Source organism: Electrona antarctica (genome assembly GCF_951216825.1).
Source record: "Electrona antarctica genome assembly, chromosome: 6".
Lineage (NCBI taxonomy): Eukaryota > Metazoa > Chordata > Actinopteri > Myctophiformes > Myctophidae > Electrona > Electrona antarctica.
This window is the reverse complement of record NC_136811.1, coordinates 35,813,279-35,830,506: the sequence shown is the minus strand read 5'-3', so window position 1 is coordinate 35,830,506 and position 17,228 is coordinate 35,813,279. Positions and strand designations below refer to the sequence as shown.

Sequence of the window (17,228 nt, the reverse complement as noted above, 5' to 3'; positions counted from 1 at the left end):
CTTATTGTATGGATTTTTAAGACTCAAGTGAGTTGTGTTTTATAATTTTGATATACAGCTGGTGATTTTATCAAGAGCAACTTAAAATAAGCTCACTAGGTACAGTTGTTGACATGTTAAAAGACTTTGAACCAATTGTTCACACCTACCGGCCTCATCTGTTGACATATAACTTTAGCAGATCTATAGAGAATTAATGTACCTCCACTTGACAAGTCTCTGCCAATCAGAATGGCACATTTGGTCGGGCCGAGGGTTCAATCATACCATGAAATACACAAAATGATACCCAATGCCTCCCTGCTTGGCGGCCCGCGAGACCGACCGGCTTCCCGCGAGACCAATCGACACCTCGCGAGAGTCCGACCGATAGGTGCTGTCCAGACGAGGACGTATTTAGCCGATCTACCCTTTCTGCCAAACGGAGACGGCGTTTTTGGGGACTTAACCGGTTCTTTTTGAAAACTGGCTCCCAGAGTGGCACACTTCGGAGACGCTACTTTGTCATCTCCGTGTGTACAGCGAATGCCGCCTATTTGCTGAAACGGTGACGCCATAGTCCCCTCGCCCCCTCCAAACTAACCTCACGTCACCAGGCTTTCCACCTCCAGTATCGCAGCTATTTTATATTTGCACATAAATCTCTTCTCCGAAAATAGCCGATCTGCAGCCCGTGAGCTTGTAGATGAGCTATTTTTGGAGAACAGATATGAATTATGGTGATTACCAATCTGGAAAGACAAGAAAACGGATGATCTACATTATTGTTACTAAATGGAGTAGTATAGAATAGATTAGTTTATAGGCTATAAAGATAGGCAGCGCACAGCCACCGCTGTCCGTCCCTCTCACAGGCAGGTCTCTCCTGCGCAGTGCACATCAGCATTCTGAAGGTGTTATCCATGCTTCAACTTGCTCTCTAAATTATATTCTTTGCAATCAAGCAGCCAAAATGTCACGGCAAAGCCTTTGTGTAACTTCAAAACAGCTTTGCATTGAGAGACCCCAGGTAGGATACACACATCGTTTACTGTCCATATTCCTCTATAAACGGCCTGTTTTCACTGTTTCTAATTCCTCTTTTTTTATACTTTTGTATAGTAGCCTATGTGTAATTTATCTTGTTAACTAGCTGCAGATTAGGCTAAATGTTTAGCACTGTGCAGGCAGCAGGTGGAATCAATCTATTAATGAGCATTTATCTGACATTCAGCGGTGTTGCGCACCGAATATATTCAATCTCCAAAGTCAAACTCATAAGTTCACAATGCATCATGCCGCCCCTCGTTGTGAGCTTTAAGATCTGCAAACTATGAATCTCATGCTTATGTATACTTTGTAGCCTACTTCCGGCAGAAGAGGGTAGTTATAAGAATATTAGTAGGCCTATGTAATATCATTAAAATTGTAATGATTTGTAATGAAAACAAAGAAAAACATCAGCTACAGTTGATTATGCCCAGTAGCCTACTGAATGATTATGCCACAATGCCACATATGCATTTTACAGGCAGTGCATAATAGCCTACACTACTACAGCTTTCTCTGGGTGTCCGGAGCGCTACCGCTCTCGTCTGGACTACATGCGTAATTAACAGAACAGCAATGTGGACGCTCAAAACTTTAATGCCGGCTTCAAACTTAAACGGGTAACAGCCCGAGCCGTGTGGCCGGGGCCTCAGTCTGTCGGGAAATTCACCTCGCCCCTGCTGGAAAGGCAGTCGGCATCAAAGGATAGATGGATAATTTATTGATCCCCGAGGGCAAATTCAGGTGATCCCATAACTCATACAGGCATACAATAAGGTTAAAAATGCAACACAAAAAGGGGGGGGGCACGCGTTAAAAGAAAGACAAATATATTAAAAATATATTATGAATAAGCATAAAAAAGAATTTGAGGGATTTAGTCCCTGCGACATACTAGAGTCATGTCCAGATGGCGTACTTACCTCATGGCCCAGGGATGTACATCAAGCCGCCTCACGCGACACAAACAGAAGATAGGCTGCTGACCTATGACCCTGGGCCACGTGCCTCTGGTCCTTAAGCCTACTGTCTACCGTCACTCATAGGCGGGTGAGGCTGAGGATTGGGAAGGCTAATGGAGGGTATGCGCGTGACATCATCGTACCCGGAAGTTATGAGGGAACGCCTATTCAGTTGCAAAAAATCACACCTGTGTGAAGTGAGGGGCGCTAATATATTAAAGTCTAACTCATGTTGATTAGGTGATGTAATGGCGATGTAAAACAAACGGTGCAAACACAAACATTAAACGCCATTAACAATAAAGAGGCAATATGACGTAAATGACACATTATCACTTAAATCTTCCCTTCATTGTCAATGCATTTACAAAACAAACATTGAACTAAAGACAAACATTAAACCTGTGTATAGGAGGGGCGGGGGCTAGCGCCCCTCAAAAACTACTTTCTGGCCTTGACAGCCCATACTGTACATCCAAACAGAAAAGTCCTATCTGATTGCATTAAACGACATTAAAGACGTTAAACTCACTTTGCCACTTTTTTTTATGCACTCACTTTATGCATGCACAATATCCTCTATATTTGACCAGCAATTTAACGACCGTGGAGGATAATGTCCCGTCTGTGCAGGGGACAGGGGTGGGTGTTCGGATGCGCAAAGAAGAAGGAAGAAGCAAGCACTCAGTTGAATAATTCCACGTAATAGTGTATCGGTTGCACGGTTCTGGAAGATTTGTCTATAGAAAATAATTACCAGCACTCACGTTGTATCCGATAGGATTCTTGTTTTATTCAGTTTCCCTCAGCAGCAAACAGTGCGGAAGTTTCGGCCCAGAGGCCTGTGTTCTCTACGTGTGTTTGTCCTTGTACATTGTAATGTTTACTGTGTGGGTGGGCTAGTTCCACTCCATAGTCCATAGCCTTGCAGACATTATATCCTATAGCCTGGAAGGACAGTGCATGCACAAAAAATGTTAAATAACATAATTGTCATTGATGCATTGGAAAGATGTTAGTGGTGTGTCTTCCTTGTACGGCTGGCAGCATGCGCAAACAGCTTGGAGTATTTTATTTTAACAGACACACACACACAAGGGTGAAAGCATAAGCTCCATCCCTGGCCTTCAGCGTGGCTGAGATAACAATTTCCAATAGTATTTTCTTTTCTTTCATGTTTTTTTTTTTCCTTTGCCAGTTACGGAAAGTAACGGAAAGTAATTGTTGTTGTAAGAACACTGTCATGTGATAAGGATCAGTACACAAAGTCTTCTAAATACACTCTCGAGTGCCATAATAACCTTGTCTCTTGTAGTGAACTTGTTTTATTTTTCCATTGACATCTGTGTGTGTAACTTTTGCCAAGATCAAATTCCTCATCCTCAGGACATTCACCTAGTCTCTGCAACTGAAGTTTTTCCGTTACATCAAGAAACATGGCTTCCAAGAGTCTGTGATGACATGAAGGGTAGAAAAAAGAAATCATTATGATGTCTGCCTTTGCTCTCCAGTCACTTTTGTTAAGATGACTTGACAGTACAATGTGATGTGTATATTCACAGTGAAAGCTTTGTTATTGCAAAGACTCTGACTGACTGGGGCTCTTATCAGGATTGAAATAATCTTGGAGCAAGTACAAATACTACTACCATTACTACGGGAAACATGTTTTTACTACAGGAAACCTTTTTTTAATGTATGTAATGCTCTACACAACACGCAATAAGACAATTAACATTAAATAGAAAAATGTATATAAGAAATTGTTTTGTCACTGTCTGAGGATTTTCAGCTACATTCACGTTATAACAGGATATAATCTCTTAAATGTAATTCTCTTTAGATCCAATTTCCAATTCCAGAATTAATATTTCATTCACCATTCTACAAAAGATAAAACATGCTCAATATAGTTGTCATCTTGAGAATCATTGATATTATAAAGGTGGTGTAAGTGATATTGTTTGGTTTAAAAAAGTATTTAAAATCTTAATGCTTTATATTCTGATAGTAATAATCGCTGTAGTGATTGTACACTAACAGGGTTCTCCCCACCTCTCAGTTCTTTATTGAACAGAAAATACATTTTCAGGTAGGTCACCAATTTCATCCACATACAAACGCTTAACTTTCACCCCATTTACCGCTTGTATTTTTCAGTAATCATCCAGAAATTGTTATTGGATGTTTCACAAAAGTTTGGTTAATAGAGCACCGAAGTCTGACTTTCAGTAGAGGGCGTCAATACACAGGTTCATGTATTTTTTTTATTTGCATTGTAATCTCCATAGGGGGATTTTAGGTCGCTTCATATAAGAACTGTGTTTGAAAAATAAACCGACCACCCCGGCCTTTCTGTCAGGGGAGTGGCTGTGCGTCGTTAATGATGTCCATTCATATTTGATACAGCCAGTTTCTGGAGAAAATGGAATTAATGTGGCCGCAAAAGCCTTGAAACTACATATGAAGGCAATGTCGCTGCTAATATACGTCACGTCCAGCTGTCAACACATTGCGTTCCTAAGATTCCTCGTTGACGTAAGCTCAGCTGGTGGTGACTCGACTCGTACTAACCACGAAACATTAAGTATCAATAAAATAAAAATAAACGTAATTAACATTCCGTTTCTGTTGTGCGACGGGCAGATGCAGCCACCCGCCTACCCGGAAATGTAGTCTCTGGGTTGTTTGGCTCGTTTCTAACGCTTATTTTGTTACTCTTTGGGTATATTTGTACATTTCCACCTTCAGTCGATGCTTCATATCCATATGAGTGAAAAGGCCGGGGTGATCGTTTTATTTTTCAAACACAGTTCTTATATGAGGCGATCTAAAATCCCCCTATGGAGATTACAATGCAAATAAAAAGTACACAAACCTGGGGACTGACGCCCTCTACTGACAGTGACGTCAGGACTTCGGTGCTCTATAGCATAGACATATATACGTAGACGCCCTTTCCGGCTCTGAGGCGTCACCATTGAAGGCACAATTTTCCCGACATTCCTTGCAAAGCATTAGCGGAAGCTTGTCAAGCTTCCGCGTGCGTAACATAAGTCCCGGAAAAGACGCGCTGTGATTGGCCAGTAGTCACTTGAGTGACAGCGAGAGACATGGAGGAGTCGCATGAGTGACGTCACTTGGGCAGCGACGCAGTCGCCTTCAGCAAATGCCTTCAGCACTTCTAAATAAGAAAGCTGCGGAGAACTGTTGCTTTGTGTTCACTCTTTAATGTTTTCTGTTAGTAATCTAATCCCCCTGGCTCTGATGTTGTATTGTTAATAACTTTGTTGTTTGTGTTTGTTTGTTTGTCTTGTTTTGTATTGTAATGTATATTGTCATGACTGTTATAAAGATTTGTTAAAAAAAAAAAAAGCCTTCAGCACTGCACTTCCGCCTTCATTGGGATACACGTCGCTCCAATGAACTGCAACGGCCAGTGAGGGATCTATTTCTTATAATATCTATGCTCTATAGGCCCTCGGAAGAGGGCCTATAGATTTTCTTTAGAATTGGTTGATTGAATACGTTTAACAGTTTGCAAAGAGTACTGTGGTACAATTATACAATGATGCAAAAGTGATAACAGAAACAGCCCTGAGGGCTTGTTTCCATTGTGGTCCTATGTATTCAATTCATCAAGACACAGCAGAATGAGGTAACTGAATTAGAGCAGTTAAAAACACTAACTCTCATTCCTTTCTAAATTATTTCAAATTCTGTTCATCTGGTTCTGGTCAAGTGTACAACCATGAGAGAGGACCTAAAAGAACAACATGGGTGATCCTATAATCACTTCCATTATGCATCGCCATCACACTAGTGGAGTAGAAGACCCACCCAGTGCTGTTGAAACGATTCATTCTATGGAATGCTGTGTTAATTCTGCGCAACATGAAGACAGAATTTGACTGATTAAAAGTGTCTCTGATACACAGGATGGTTTGAAAGCTAAAATCTTAGTATGTATTTTACTTCCACTTTAAAAATCCATTGTATGTATATACATTCCCCCCCTGTATTATTTCAAGTGAAGCTTAATTAAAATTAAGATTTCTACAGGTTTTATGCGCACATGATATTGTGTCATCTGGAGTGAAGTAAGGAAAATGGTCCACCTCATTGATCTTTAGCAATTCCTTGTTGGACTAAAAAGTTGTTCTTCTCAAATGAGCCATGACTGCGGTTGCATGTAATTCACAGCAACACCCATCAACAGTTGAGGTGCCGCACACACAGCTTGAGTGTTTACTTAAGTTACAGAGCAGAGTAAATTGCAGTCACGGACAATGATCGGCAGCCTTTTGTGAGACAATCTGTGATTAAAATGCATTCTCCAAATGTGGTGGTCTTTCACAGATGCCCACGGTCCAACCGCCAGGGTGTTGTACAGTACTATTTGAAAACCACACACCCAGTGTGTAATGTCTGGTGATGATGAGAGAGTGTGTGGACAGTGTTCTCATATGAGGAGCTGACATGACCTGTGTGAGCGCGGTGATGGTATTCACTATCAATGACTTGTGCTGCGATAGGAAGTGTCACCGGATCCCCCACCTTCCCCCACGGTACCCTTGCATATCGCTCTGGCGACTTGTCAGCCAGTGAAAGGAGGGTTGTCACTGTGATATATGGGTGTTGTAATCCCTGCAGTGAGAGCCCTGATGTTTACCCAACCCTGTGTTTCCTCCTCCTTAAAGAGCCCAGACCAGGAATTCTACACCTGAGAAGAGATTAGCCAGTCGGGAAGAAAAGGGAGAGAGAGAGAGAAAAAGAGAAAAGGAGAGGGCTCTATAGGTCTATTCTCTTCTAGCTGTTTAGATCTAGCTCCAGGTGAAACTGTACACGACCTTGTGAAGCTCTTGCTGTGACATCCATCGAGATGCACCCTGGCTGAGGTGGAGGGAGATCAGAGTTGACTGCCGCCTGTGGTTTAAGAACACTCCAAACTTTTCTCAAACTAGCGATTACCCTCCACTGAGTCCCTGGTATTAGTTTCTGTGATATGATTGGAGTACTATGTTGACAGGCCAACTTGTAGATGTGACGCATTATCTCCGCTAAGAGAAAGTGAACGCTTGTTTTGCTCACTGGATTTGATTGCTACAAATGCAACTTCTCTATTTAAATTATATTCCTCGGTTTCCTCCTGTTCTGTCCAATTAACATATCAAGGTACATTTCAGTTGGGACTACCTTGAGGTTGTGGTGGGGCACTGCTTTGAAATACATAATTTTTGAATGAACTGAAGATAAGCTAATATAAACATAGCAAAAACCAACCCTAATGACTTCAGATGTGGTGTCAGCCTATCTTGACTAGATCCACTGCACTTAGATTTACGATACCAATATCCACCCTCCACAATTCACACAGTATTTTCTCGTTATCTGCCTAATGATTCCCCTTTGTTCTCAAATCATTGTCTTCAAACTTGATTATTTAAGATTATACTGGAAAGAGGCACTGAGGTAACCAGCGTTCCCTTGGTGGAGTCTTGACATCTCCATACAGACAGAAGCACAGGAATTGGCCTCCCAACTTAGTGATGTATTTGTAGGGTGTTAAGGTCAGAGCCTTGGGAGAGACTCGCACTGCCACAACATGTGCAGGATATCAAGCTTGATCTTACGCGCCTAGAGTGCGCCAGATGTGTGTCGGTATGTGTGAAACTCAACCGCTGGAGCTTGGCTCGAAGACTTAACGCATACCAAAGCAGTGTGTTTACTCAGCTTTGATTTCTTAGATTAAAAAGACCAGCAAGAGCGCTCATCGGGCTGATATGACTTGACTCTGGGCCCTTACACCCAATTGAAAAATGACATACGGGGAGGCAACTGTTACAAACAAGAGGATGTATTCGTATAAAGAGGTTTAATGTGATCCAGATCCATGCAATTAGTTTGTAAACACTCAATCACACAAAATAACGTCAAAGCGTATGTATGCGTATGTGTGTTTGTTTTACCACTTGGATTTGAGTTGTCTGTGACCACCCACAGTAGTCGTGGTTTGAGTTTCCACCTTTTGAGCTATGTTGTGGGGAGCACAGCACTGCAGGGATTACTTTTTTAGTTTACAGGCTTCATCAAGGACTGTTTTTGTAGTGTTCACCTTTCAGCTCTGCCATGCTTTCGTTTGCAGGGGACCTCTCTGTACGCATGCTTGTTTTAGGGTTGTGGGTAATCCCTGTGGAATGGCACACCATGCCATGCGTAGTACCAGAGTGGGAAATCAACACAAGCTTGTTTGGCGATCCCGTTCTGTAAAAAGAAAAGGTTCTAGGTTCTCCTCCCTGATGGACCCAATTGAAAGTGCAGTGATTAGAAGATTAGAATGTCATAAACAATCAGATTTCAGTGTATGATTTCTTGACTTAAAACTGGTCCTGTGTAGTTCATGTCTTCAAATGAATTGCACACTTCTGGTGTGTTTTCACGAAGCACCACGTGAAAATGATTTCCGCAACTCCTGCAATCCTCTCTTATTCTCACACTACATCCGTCGGGCCACACGGCCGGCATACTCCTTTAATGTTTAGTCTGCTGTGAGTCGTTATTTTGACAGCAGCATAAAAACAGTGTTTCACCCTATGTTTGCATGTTTGGCTCACGGGAGACATGCCAGTGATTACACTCTCCTGCTTGTGTTAAGAATGGAAGTGAGGGTACTAATCCATGACCAGGATGTGTGCAGTTCAAATCCAGGGTGTGTCACGGTTGGTGGGTGTCTCTGTGGGAATATTCCTGTACCTGCACCGATTGCACCTGACCTTAGAAGCCCTGTGATACAGAGTCAGACCGTATTTTGTTTACTTGATTAATGAAGTGATGTAGAGTGATAAGCGAGGCATTACTTATTACGTATTTATAGCATGTGTGGATGTGGGGCTGCTTCACTCCATGTGGGGTACAGTATATAAAAAAATCCATCCCATGCCTTAACGCCTTCATAACTCCATAACCGAAGCTCCATTGTTCTGGTTAGTGTTTAGAAATATGTCTGTCGGTGGGACCAATTCAAACACAGCCATCACTCACCAGAGCTAATTGAGATAGCGCAGTATTCGTACTGAAAGGACCTGTGGAAATACAGGCTCCCTCTATTTTCTTTTCCCATTGTTTGCCAATTTCTGTGTCCCATTCTTACAAGTTTGCCTTTTCTAAAGAGGCGAGACAGAAGACAAGTCGCACATTATGCTTTAACCAACAAACGTTTTTGTTAGTCCAGGAGAAGCCCCTAGACAGGATATTTTGGAAACTTGTGTTGAAAGCTTTTCTCAATGTACCATGACCGGATTATGTGGCAGTAGTTGTGTCGATGGGGTCTGAAAAGCACTTATCAATACGCGCTCGTGTGTGTGTGTCTGTTTTTCCACGGCTGGAAAGTCTGAGAAGAGTCACAGTTGCACACAAAAGTGGGGTGGGATTGTAAAGCACCAATACGTTTTCATTTTTCCTACATTTACAATCCTTTTCAAATGAAGTGTGAGACAGATTGGGAATGACAAGGATATCTAAAATACAGACGTTCAGGCAGCGACACTGAATACTTCTACACTAGTCAATAAAAAGGATTCCCTGAAGACACTTCTTCCAAAAGACGTAGGAAATTTGGAGTTTTGTCACTGTCATCTCATCAATTTTCACCTTCTTATGCTACACTCTCATACAGGATCCATCCTTGTATTCTTTTTTATTTATTGCTGAGGTTTTGTTTTATTTAAGCTCAAAGGTATGCTCTTGGAGAAGGCAATTTAGTCTTAAAGCTTAGTAATATGAACGTGAAAATGGCCTCTTCCTACAGTATGTGCAAGTGTTCTCATTCTCCTCATGCATGTGACATCTCCACTCTACATTTTGCAACTTATCCACTACTAAACCAGAATATTCGCCCCAGAGCAGGGTTTCGGTGGCTAGCAAAGTTTGGTCAGGTGAGCAGTAGCCTCTGGTCAGTAGGTCTCTGACCCTCCCGCCTCTGTGCCCTTTTATGTTTCTCAACCAGCAGTTTGCCCTGTCCTTTGGAAGAGGCTCCATAGGACCCCAATGGTGTTGGGTATGGCACTCTAACCAGGCCCTTGCTTAGACCGGCCAGTAATTGGACCTGCTACCCCCTTCTCTCTTCTCAGTTAAGCCCCCTAGCTACTTCCTGTCTACACCGAGACACTACGGGAGCGAGGGCGGCAGGACCACAATACCCACTCTGGGACACGCTGTCAGAAACCCTGACATTCAATCCTCTCTCAAACCAAAGCTCATCGTGTTTTAAGGCCTATTGTATCACTGGGATGTATTGCACAGGTCATCTGGGGAGAACGTTGCTTCACTGTTTTCAAGGTAGCTAAATCAATAAAAGTGAGATGTTGCATAAAGTTCATTTTAGGTGGTGGTCTCTCTTGTCTATAACAGAGAATGCTGCATGGCTGTCATGCCAGTAATGCTACTGCCCTCAAGTGGTGTATGCTATGTGGCGATCATTGGTACTGTAGTACACTCATATCCCAAACATTTGTCAGAGCCTGAGAGGGATAAAATACAGTGACAATAAGCCATTTGGATGATGAAAGGTGGTGATAAAAATGTCTAACGTTCTTGGCCACTTTGGTTATGGTAGCTGGTGTGATTCTAACAACTCTTTCCAGTGTTCATGGTGTGGGCACTAGGCCAAGATTTTCCATGAGTTGTTTTTCACTCAGGAACCCAGTGCCCTTGGCACTTCATGAAGGGAACAGAAGTGGAAGCCCTAGCAGCAGTCCTCTGGGGCTCTGGATCTAGGGAGAATGACAGAGGCGTGCAAATTGTCACTGTTAAAACTCCTAATTGCCTGAATTCTCTAGCTTCAAAGCAGGCCCTTCTTGTGTGGCAGTGGAGTTGGTACAAGCTGCTTTTAGATGGAAAGGTTGATTGCATCTGTGGCATTTAAGAGTAGATTTAGTTTTGGGATTGCTTATTGTGTGGTCTGCTGATGCTTTATTCCTTGCTACCCTCTCCTCTGTGTTTCAAAGACCTGTCGCCTTACAGCTTGTCAAAATCCTCCCTTCAAAAAGTATGCAAAAATAGAACCTAATGATTGAAGTTCCATTCCGTAAACGCAGAAGTTTGGAATAACAAGCCTGTGCGCATTGGCTGCATGTGTGTGCGACGGCATGCATGTGGAAGTGATTGAGCGCATATTCCTTCGACTGATTTTATGATATGATTGTTTATGTATTGTGTTAGTTCTACGTCAATGCAAGATATTAGATTAAGGACCACATACCCAGTGTGCTCAAGCTGCTGTAGGATTTCTGTCCAATGGCATTTGTCCCTTTACAGTTCAGACATTATTGTTGTTGCTGACAGATCCTGTATTTGAAAGGTGAAAGACAAACCATATCAATGCCATATAGGCGACTGATGGATTGAATGTGTTGGTAATCGATGTAGCAGAGGCTTTTTCTGTCAGCCGAAAAAGGTGTCACATTTCCGAATGTAAATGTGTCCTGGCTCCCATTTTACTGTGGCATACATTACTGGTGACAGTCCTTCCACTAATGTGAATAAATGATGATACGTTTGGCCGGGGAAATCCTTTAAGTGAGGATTTGTGGCAGTTCATCATTCTGAAGTGGAAAGTGAGCTCCCCTCATGTCTAATAATGGCAAAATGAAACGGTGAGTGAATCTCGTAAAATTGACCCGTTTCCCCTCATGCCCTCCTACTGAATTAGAGTGCACTTAAAGCTTTTTTGGCACAGAGGAGATTTCTGTGTTTTGGCTCTACACTCGTGTAGAGCAATTTCTGGCCGTGTGGACAGGTGAATAATAACAACCAGCTTTCATCCTAAAACCTCAAATAATAATTATATTTTTGATTTTATCCAATGCCTCTGTCCACTGCCATACACAGCTACGTCTGTCTCAGTTGAATTCTCCCTCGCTGTTTACACCGTCTCTCTGGAAAAGAGACAGACAGTGGAAAACCGTCTCGGCCCTGGAGGACTTCTTATAGACTTGACTCGGATTGGGGCTCTTGAGACATGGAAATCCCTCCAGCTTCCCTGTGTGTGTGTGTGTGTGTGTGTGTGTGTGTGTGTGTGTGTGTGTGTGTGTGTGTGTGTGTGTGTGTGTGTGTGTGTGTGTGTGTGTGTGTGTGTGTGTGTGTGTGTGTGTGTGTGTGTGTGTGTGTGTGTGTGTGTGTGTGTGTGTGTGTGTGTGTGTGTGTGTGTGTGTGTGTGTGTGTGTGTGTGTGTGGATGCATTAGTGTGGACTGCATTCATTTGCTCAAGCATACACACAAGTATAGCCTATGTGTATTAATATTTACGTACGTTCTTGCGTGTGTCCCCACATGCCTTGCCTTCCTGTGCGTGTTTGCCTGCCCATGACAATGAGCCAGAGCGCTCCTCATTATTAAACTGCTTTATGCTTTCTGGATGGTCCCCAGCTGAAAGGGGAGATGTGAATGGAGTGGAGTGCCACCTCTGCCAATGGTGGAGGGGCCCTGCGGTAGAGGCCGAGTCGAGAGAGACGTACCTGACCTGTCATGTCTGTCAAGAACATCCACTTAGCTGGCTGAATTGTGGCTCATGGCTGTGCAGCGATTATTGGGGTCCCTATTTCCTCGCACTTGAGTCAGATAGATTTCAGCCTGAAAGCAGTTAGATATGCAAATGCGCCAGGTCCATGGGCTTTGTTGTTTAAGTAATTCTATATCCTTTTGCCTTGTTTTTTTTCCTTTCTCGCCCACATTTGAAGACTCTGAGTGACAGTTGTGACTACTTAAAGCTGCGCTGAGAGTCAATAAACAGCTCAAATTGTATATGTGTTCCAGTGAGCAAGCAACTACTTGATTCAATAATATCGTTGTATGAAGCATGAACCACATTTCAAAGATCACACATCTGGAGTGGAAATAATTCACATCTATGATTTAGATGAGCTTAAAACTTTGATCATCCTTGGTGATCTTGTGATGGTTAGCCTTCTTTTCTTTTTTTCTTTTTACATTTGTGTATGTGAACACACATGTACGCAGGCATGTGTGTGTGTGTGTGTGTGTGTGTGTGTGTGTGTGTGTGTGTGTGTGTGTGTCTTTTCCATTCTACCCATAACAAAACAGAGCTCTATGATAGAGTCATTAGCTGTGGGTTGATGGTTGTAGCTGTCTCCAATAAGCCCAAGGTTCACATGACTTTCCCATGGTCCCCATGGGTGGTACTGGACTGTTGATCGTCTTAGTTACGTTCATTATCCCCACAGTGCATGTTGCATCCACACATGTAACATTTTAATACTCTCCGTGTGAAGACCTGATTGCCTTTAGATAACAGTCAACGGTATGCTTTGATCTGATTGCTTATGATGCACGCCGTGAAAAGAGGCAACCAGATTGACCAGAATGCTTTGATTCCTTACTAAAAGCTCCCGACTGTACCCCATCACTCAAGAACCTACGTGTGTTCCTTTAAGGGGGGTGGGTGGTGGTGGGGGGAGGCGATGTTTGCGATGTGCCATATTCTGCTGACTGCTTACAGATGTATTGGCCCATCACCTCATAGCCCAGTACCAGTAATTAAGCTAAAGAACAATGACTTGGGTACATCTAAAAGAAAAACAGAAAATAACCACATTTTCTTCTTTTGGTTTGATTCTTCAAATGTCTGGCCAGTTGAAAATCACAAAAAACATATTAAAAAAAAGTACAGGAAATGCTGACACGGAACATTTCTGGAGTCCATTCAAAACTATCATATTTTGATTCCATCATGGCTTTCTTTTCTTTTTCTCTCCCTGTGTTGCTTTAATCAATGAGGGGCCGGAGTCACTGATCTGTCCTCCAGCGCGTTCGCCTCGGATCCCCTCTCAGTCGGTGTGGAAAATCCGTGTCATCTGACTCCGTCTCCACTGGTTCTGATTAGTGAGGAGTGCTCCAGGAGTACTGGATTGTGGGTCTCTAGCTCACATTATCCATGGTCGGGACCCTGATTCCAATCCACACTGGTCGCTCTCGCACCTCGTCTTTTTCACAATCCAACCAGTTGCCCGACTTGTCTGCTAGGAGTTTGCTGATAATGTCTGATTAGAGAACCCAAAAAGTGAGTGTCGGGAGGGGATTGGATTCCTTATGATGATATAGTCAGACCTGATCCTATTAGACCTTGCTTAAAGTGTTGACACATGAGTGTAACGGCTGGGGTACGGGAAATGCAGAACTAACGGTATGCTAAACAGTTTGTTCCATTGCACAAACCAAAATCTCTTCCAGACTTTTTTTTTAAACTTGGATATGTATTTTTTCAATAATACAAGAGATTTTAATATTTGGAGCCATGAAACTCCCCCTTTTCCTTTCCTTTTCCATGCTTGTTTCAACATCAAAAGCTTTGTCAAAGCCTTATTAAAATCTATTTATGAAAAAGACCAGGTAAAGCATTAAACATAAATCTATGTGCCGAACTCCTCTGGTGGTTAAAACAAAGTCAGCACCACAATGTCTTTGAAAGACGGAATGTGGGTCATTCTGAGGCCTCATCAAGTAACTAAATCAAAGTAAGGAGTCGTCACAGCCTAAGGAGTGAACTTAGAGGAGTGAAAACCATTAAAAGAGTATTGTGCAGGACGTTACGGCATAAAACAAATCACAAAAGCAAAACAACCACAACAGTAGAGTTTGCTTTTTAAAAACCAAAGAGACTGAGCAAATGAGAGAGTGCGTGGTCTCCTTGAGGCTTTATGTGTGGTTTTCGCGTATATCTGTCTAATATCATGCACCATAAACTGAAAAGAATGCAGGGTCTTTTGTAGCTCGCAAGATTAACAGGACCTGCAATTCAGCAGCATAGATACGAAAAATACTGAAAGTGCTCCGGTTTAACTACATTGTTGTTCCTCCACTTTCTAAAAGAATTGCTTCCGCCTGTTCACTTAAAGCATCCATAGAATAACATTCCGAGTTTGTGATTCTTACTCTTAAATTTGATCAGAGTGCATTGTGTTAAAAATGAGAGCTGCTTCATTTTAATAGGCAGAAATAATGATACAAAAACAACACAGTTGCATGAGAGAAGGTTTGAGTAGTGAACTGTAAGGAAGTCTTATAGAGACCACAAACCCACTCATTAAACCCACTCAGAAAAGGCAAGACAGGGACATTGTGTGTGATGTCACCTCTGATACGCTGTGAGCTTTCCTTTGTGTAATACTGATAGGTGTTGCGCCTGATTTATACTTTGTACGTTGGTGTCGCACGCAGAAAATGGCAGAAATTACAAGCAAAAATTTTAGACCTAGCTGCCACGTCTACATTGCACTGTATACATACGTTACGTATATGAGCATGTCACAAATAAAAAACGTTGAATTATTGAATTTGGGCTTTTTTTCTCTCCTTTCCTCTTGCTCTTTCTTTCCTGCCCCCTCCCCTCTCTCAGGAGGCTGATTGCTGGGAGCGGTCAGTGGGGAGGGTTACTGAAATCATATCTGCTTTGATCCGGGATAGAAGCACTGCCCTGGTTGGACAGCTGCTACAAGCATGAGGAGAACCAGCACACATCCATAAAAGCCCCTGATGTCCACTCCAGCCCAGACCCACTGCTGACTGGACCATTCCTAGGGCTTGGCGATATGGACAAAAAAATATATATATATATATATATTTTACTAAATACCTCAATATTGATATTGTGTCGATAATATTGCATTGTGTCAATAATATCCATTTTCTTTAAAAAGAAAATAAGAAATTCACAAAAGTATAGCCGAGCTACAAGCTCACATCGTGTCAGGTTGTGAGCTTGCACATCTGGTATTTCTGTTATTTTTGACAACTGCAAAATTTGAAGTGATTAAAAACGGTAAATATCACGATATTATGACATGCAAAATCCCAGATTATATCATGCCCAATGCCAAGTCATATGTTAGTAGATAAAGGCTCTGGCTGATTTTGCTTGTGCTCTCTGGGCGCTTTGGCACCGACCACCACTATTCGGTCCTCAAACCAAATCTGTGTGAAGCCTGCCATTTACAGTAATTGATAAAAGCAGTGTACTTATATTGGCTCGTGTTGGTGCCAAGTTGCCAACTGATGTCACTATCTGTTGAACTTCATAGAGAGTGACATCACCTGGCACTAATGCCAGCCAATCGCAGCGCACCAGTTCAATACCCTGCTCTTTTTTCTTCTATCTTTAAAGTTTGTGCATAATGACCCCCTAGGCTAAATGTGTAGTTTGTTTTTCAGAATGGTAAAAAGTGGAAGGCTGCATAAGGCTACAACCTTATTGTAAACTGTGATTGTAAGCAATGCAGCTGCAGTTAATACAATGAATAATAGTACCTGCACCCTACAGATACAGGCCAAGTTAATGAGGCTTAATAATAGTACCTGCACCCTACAGATACAGGCCAAGTTAATGAGGCTTAATAATAGTACCTGCACCCTACAGATACAGGCCAAGTTAATGAGGCTTAATAATAGTACCTGCACCCTACAGATACAGGCCAAGTTAATGAGGCTTAATAATAGTACCTGCACCCTACAGATACAGGCCAAGTTAATGAGGCACTATTATCAGAGTGCAAGAATAACCCTGGGGCTCCACTGCAGCCATCGGGCGTCGCGTCAACGTCAACGCAGGGAATGTTTCCTTTTTTAATCAATGAAGGGTGCTCCCCTGCCGACGTTGCGTTGCATTCAATGGCTGTAATTCACCCCGGTTATTTTTTTGATGCTGTCAGAATGCACCGCGACGCAACACAGTCAGTGGAGCTTCGACGTAAGATAAGTGTTTATATGTCAATTGTCAATACATCTTTGTGGTCATGACCAGGGCAGGAATTTCACGGCGGCCACGGCGGCCATGGCCGTCGTTGCCCCTCTCTTTGGCCTTGTGCCCCTCGAAAAAATATATGCCCAGACGGCCACAGTGGCCGCGGTGCCCATGTGCCCCGACCGGCGCCCACAGCAGTTCATTTTACCGTTTTTCCTCTGCGCAATTTTCCAGTCATTACGGTAACCTTCCCCAAACGTCTCGCGCAGACTTGTATTGTCTGTAGGCTATTTTAGTTGTGTTGCCATTTGCCAAGTGGTTTGATTCTTTTGCGTTACTTTGCCTCCTCCCTCCTCCTCCGCTCCATGCACGCATACACGCACTGACAGCTCTCACTCACACTGACACTCAGCGCTTCAGGATTATTATCACACAGAGGCAGAGCCCGTGTGTTAAGACCAACGTGACTCGTCTTCATGGACATA

At 42.7% G+C, this 17,228-nt stretch overlaps 1 protein-coding gene across 1 annotated transcript in view; it reads left to right on the top strand.

The window, feature by feature from the left end:
* The window catches only part of crppa (CDP-L-ribitol pyrophosphorylase A), a 40,541-nt gene extending 24,154 nt beyond the window's left edge, over positions 1-16,387 (top strand). The window contains exon 10 of the mRNA XM_079503364.1: positions 15,403-16,387. Within this exon, the coding sequence (XP_079359490.1) occupies positions 15,403-15,507 (105 nt within the window). The 3' untranslated portion in view covers positions 15,508-16,387. The remainder of the gene's footprint in view (positions 1-15,402) is intronic.
* The last annotated feature ends 841 nt before the right edge of the window (positions 16,388-17,228 follow it).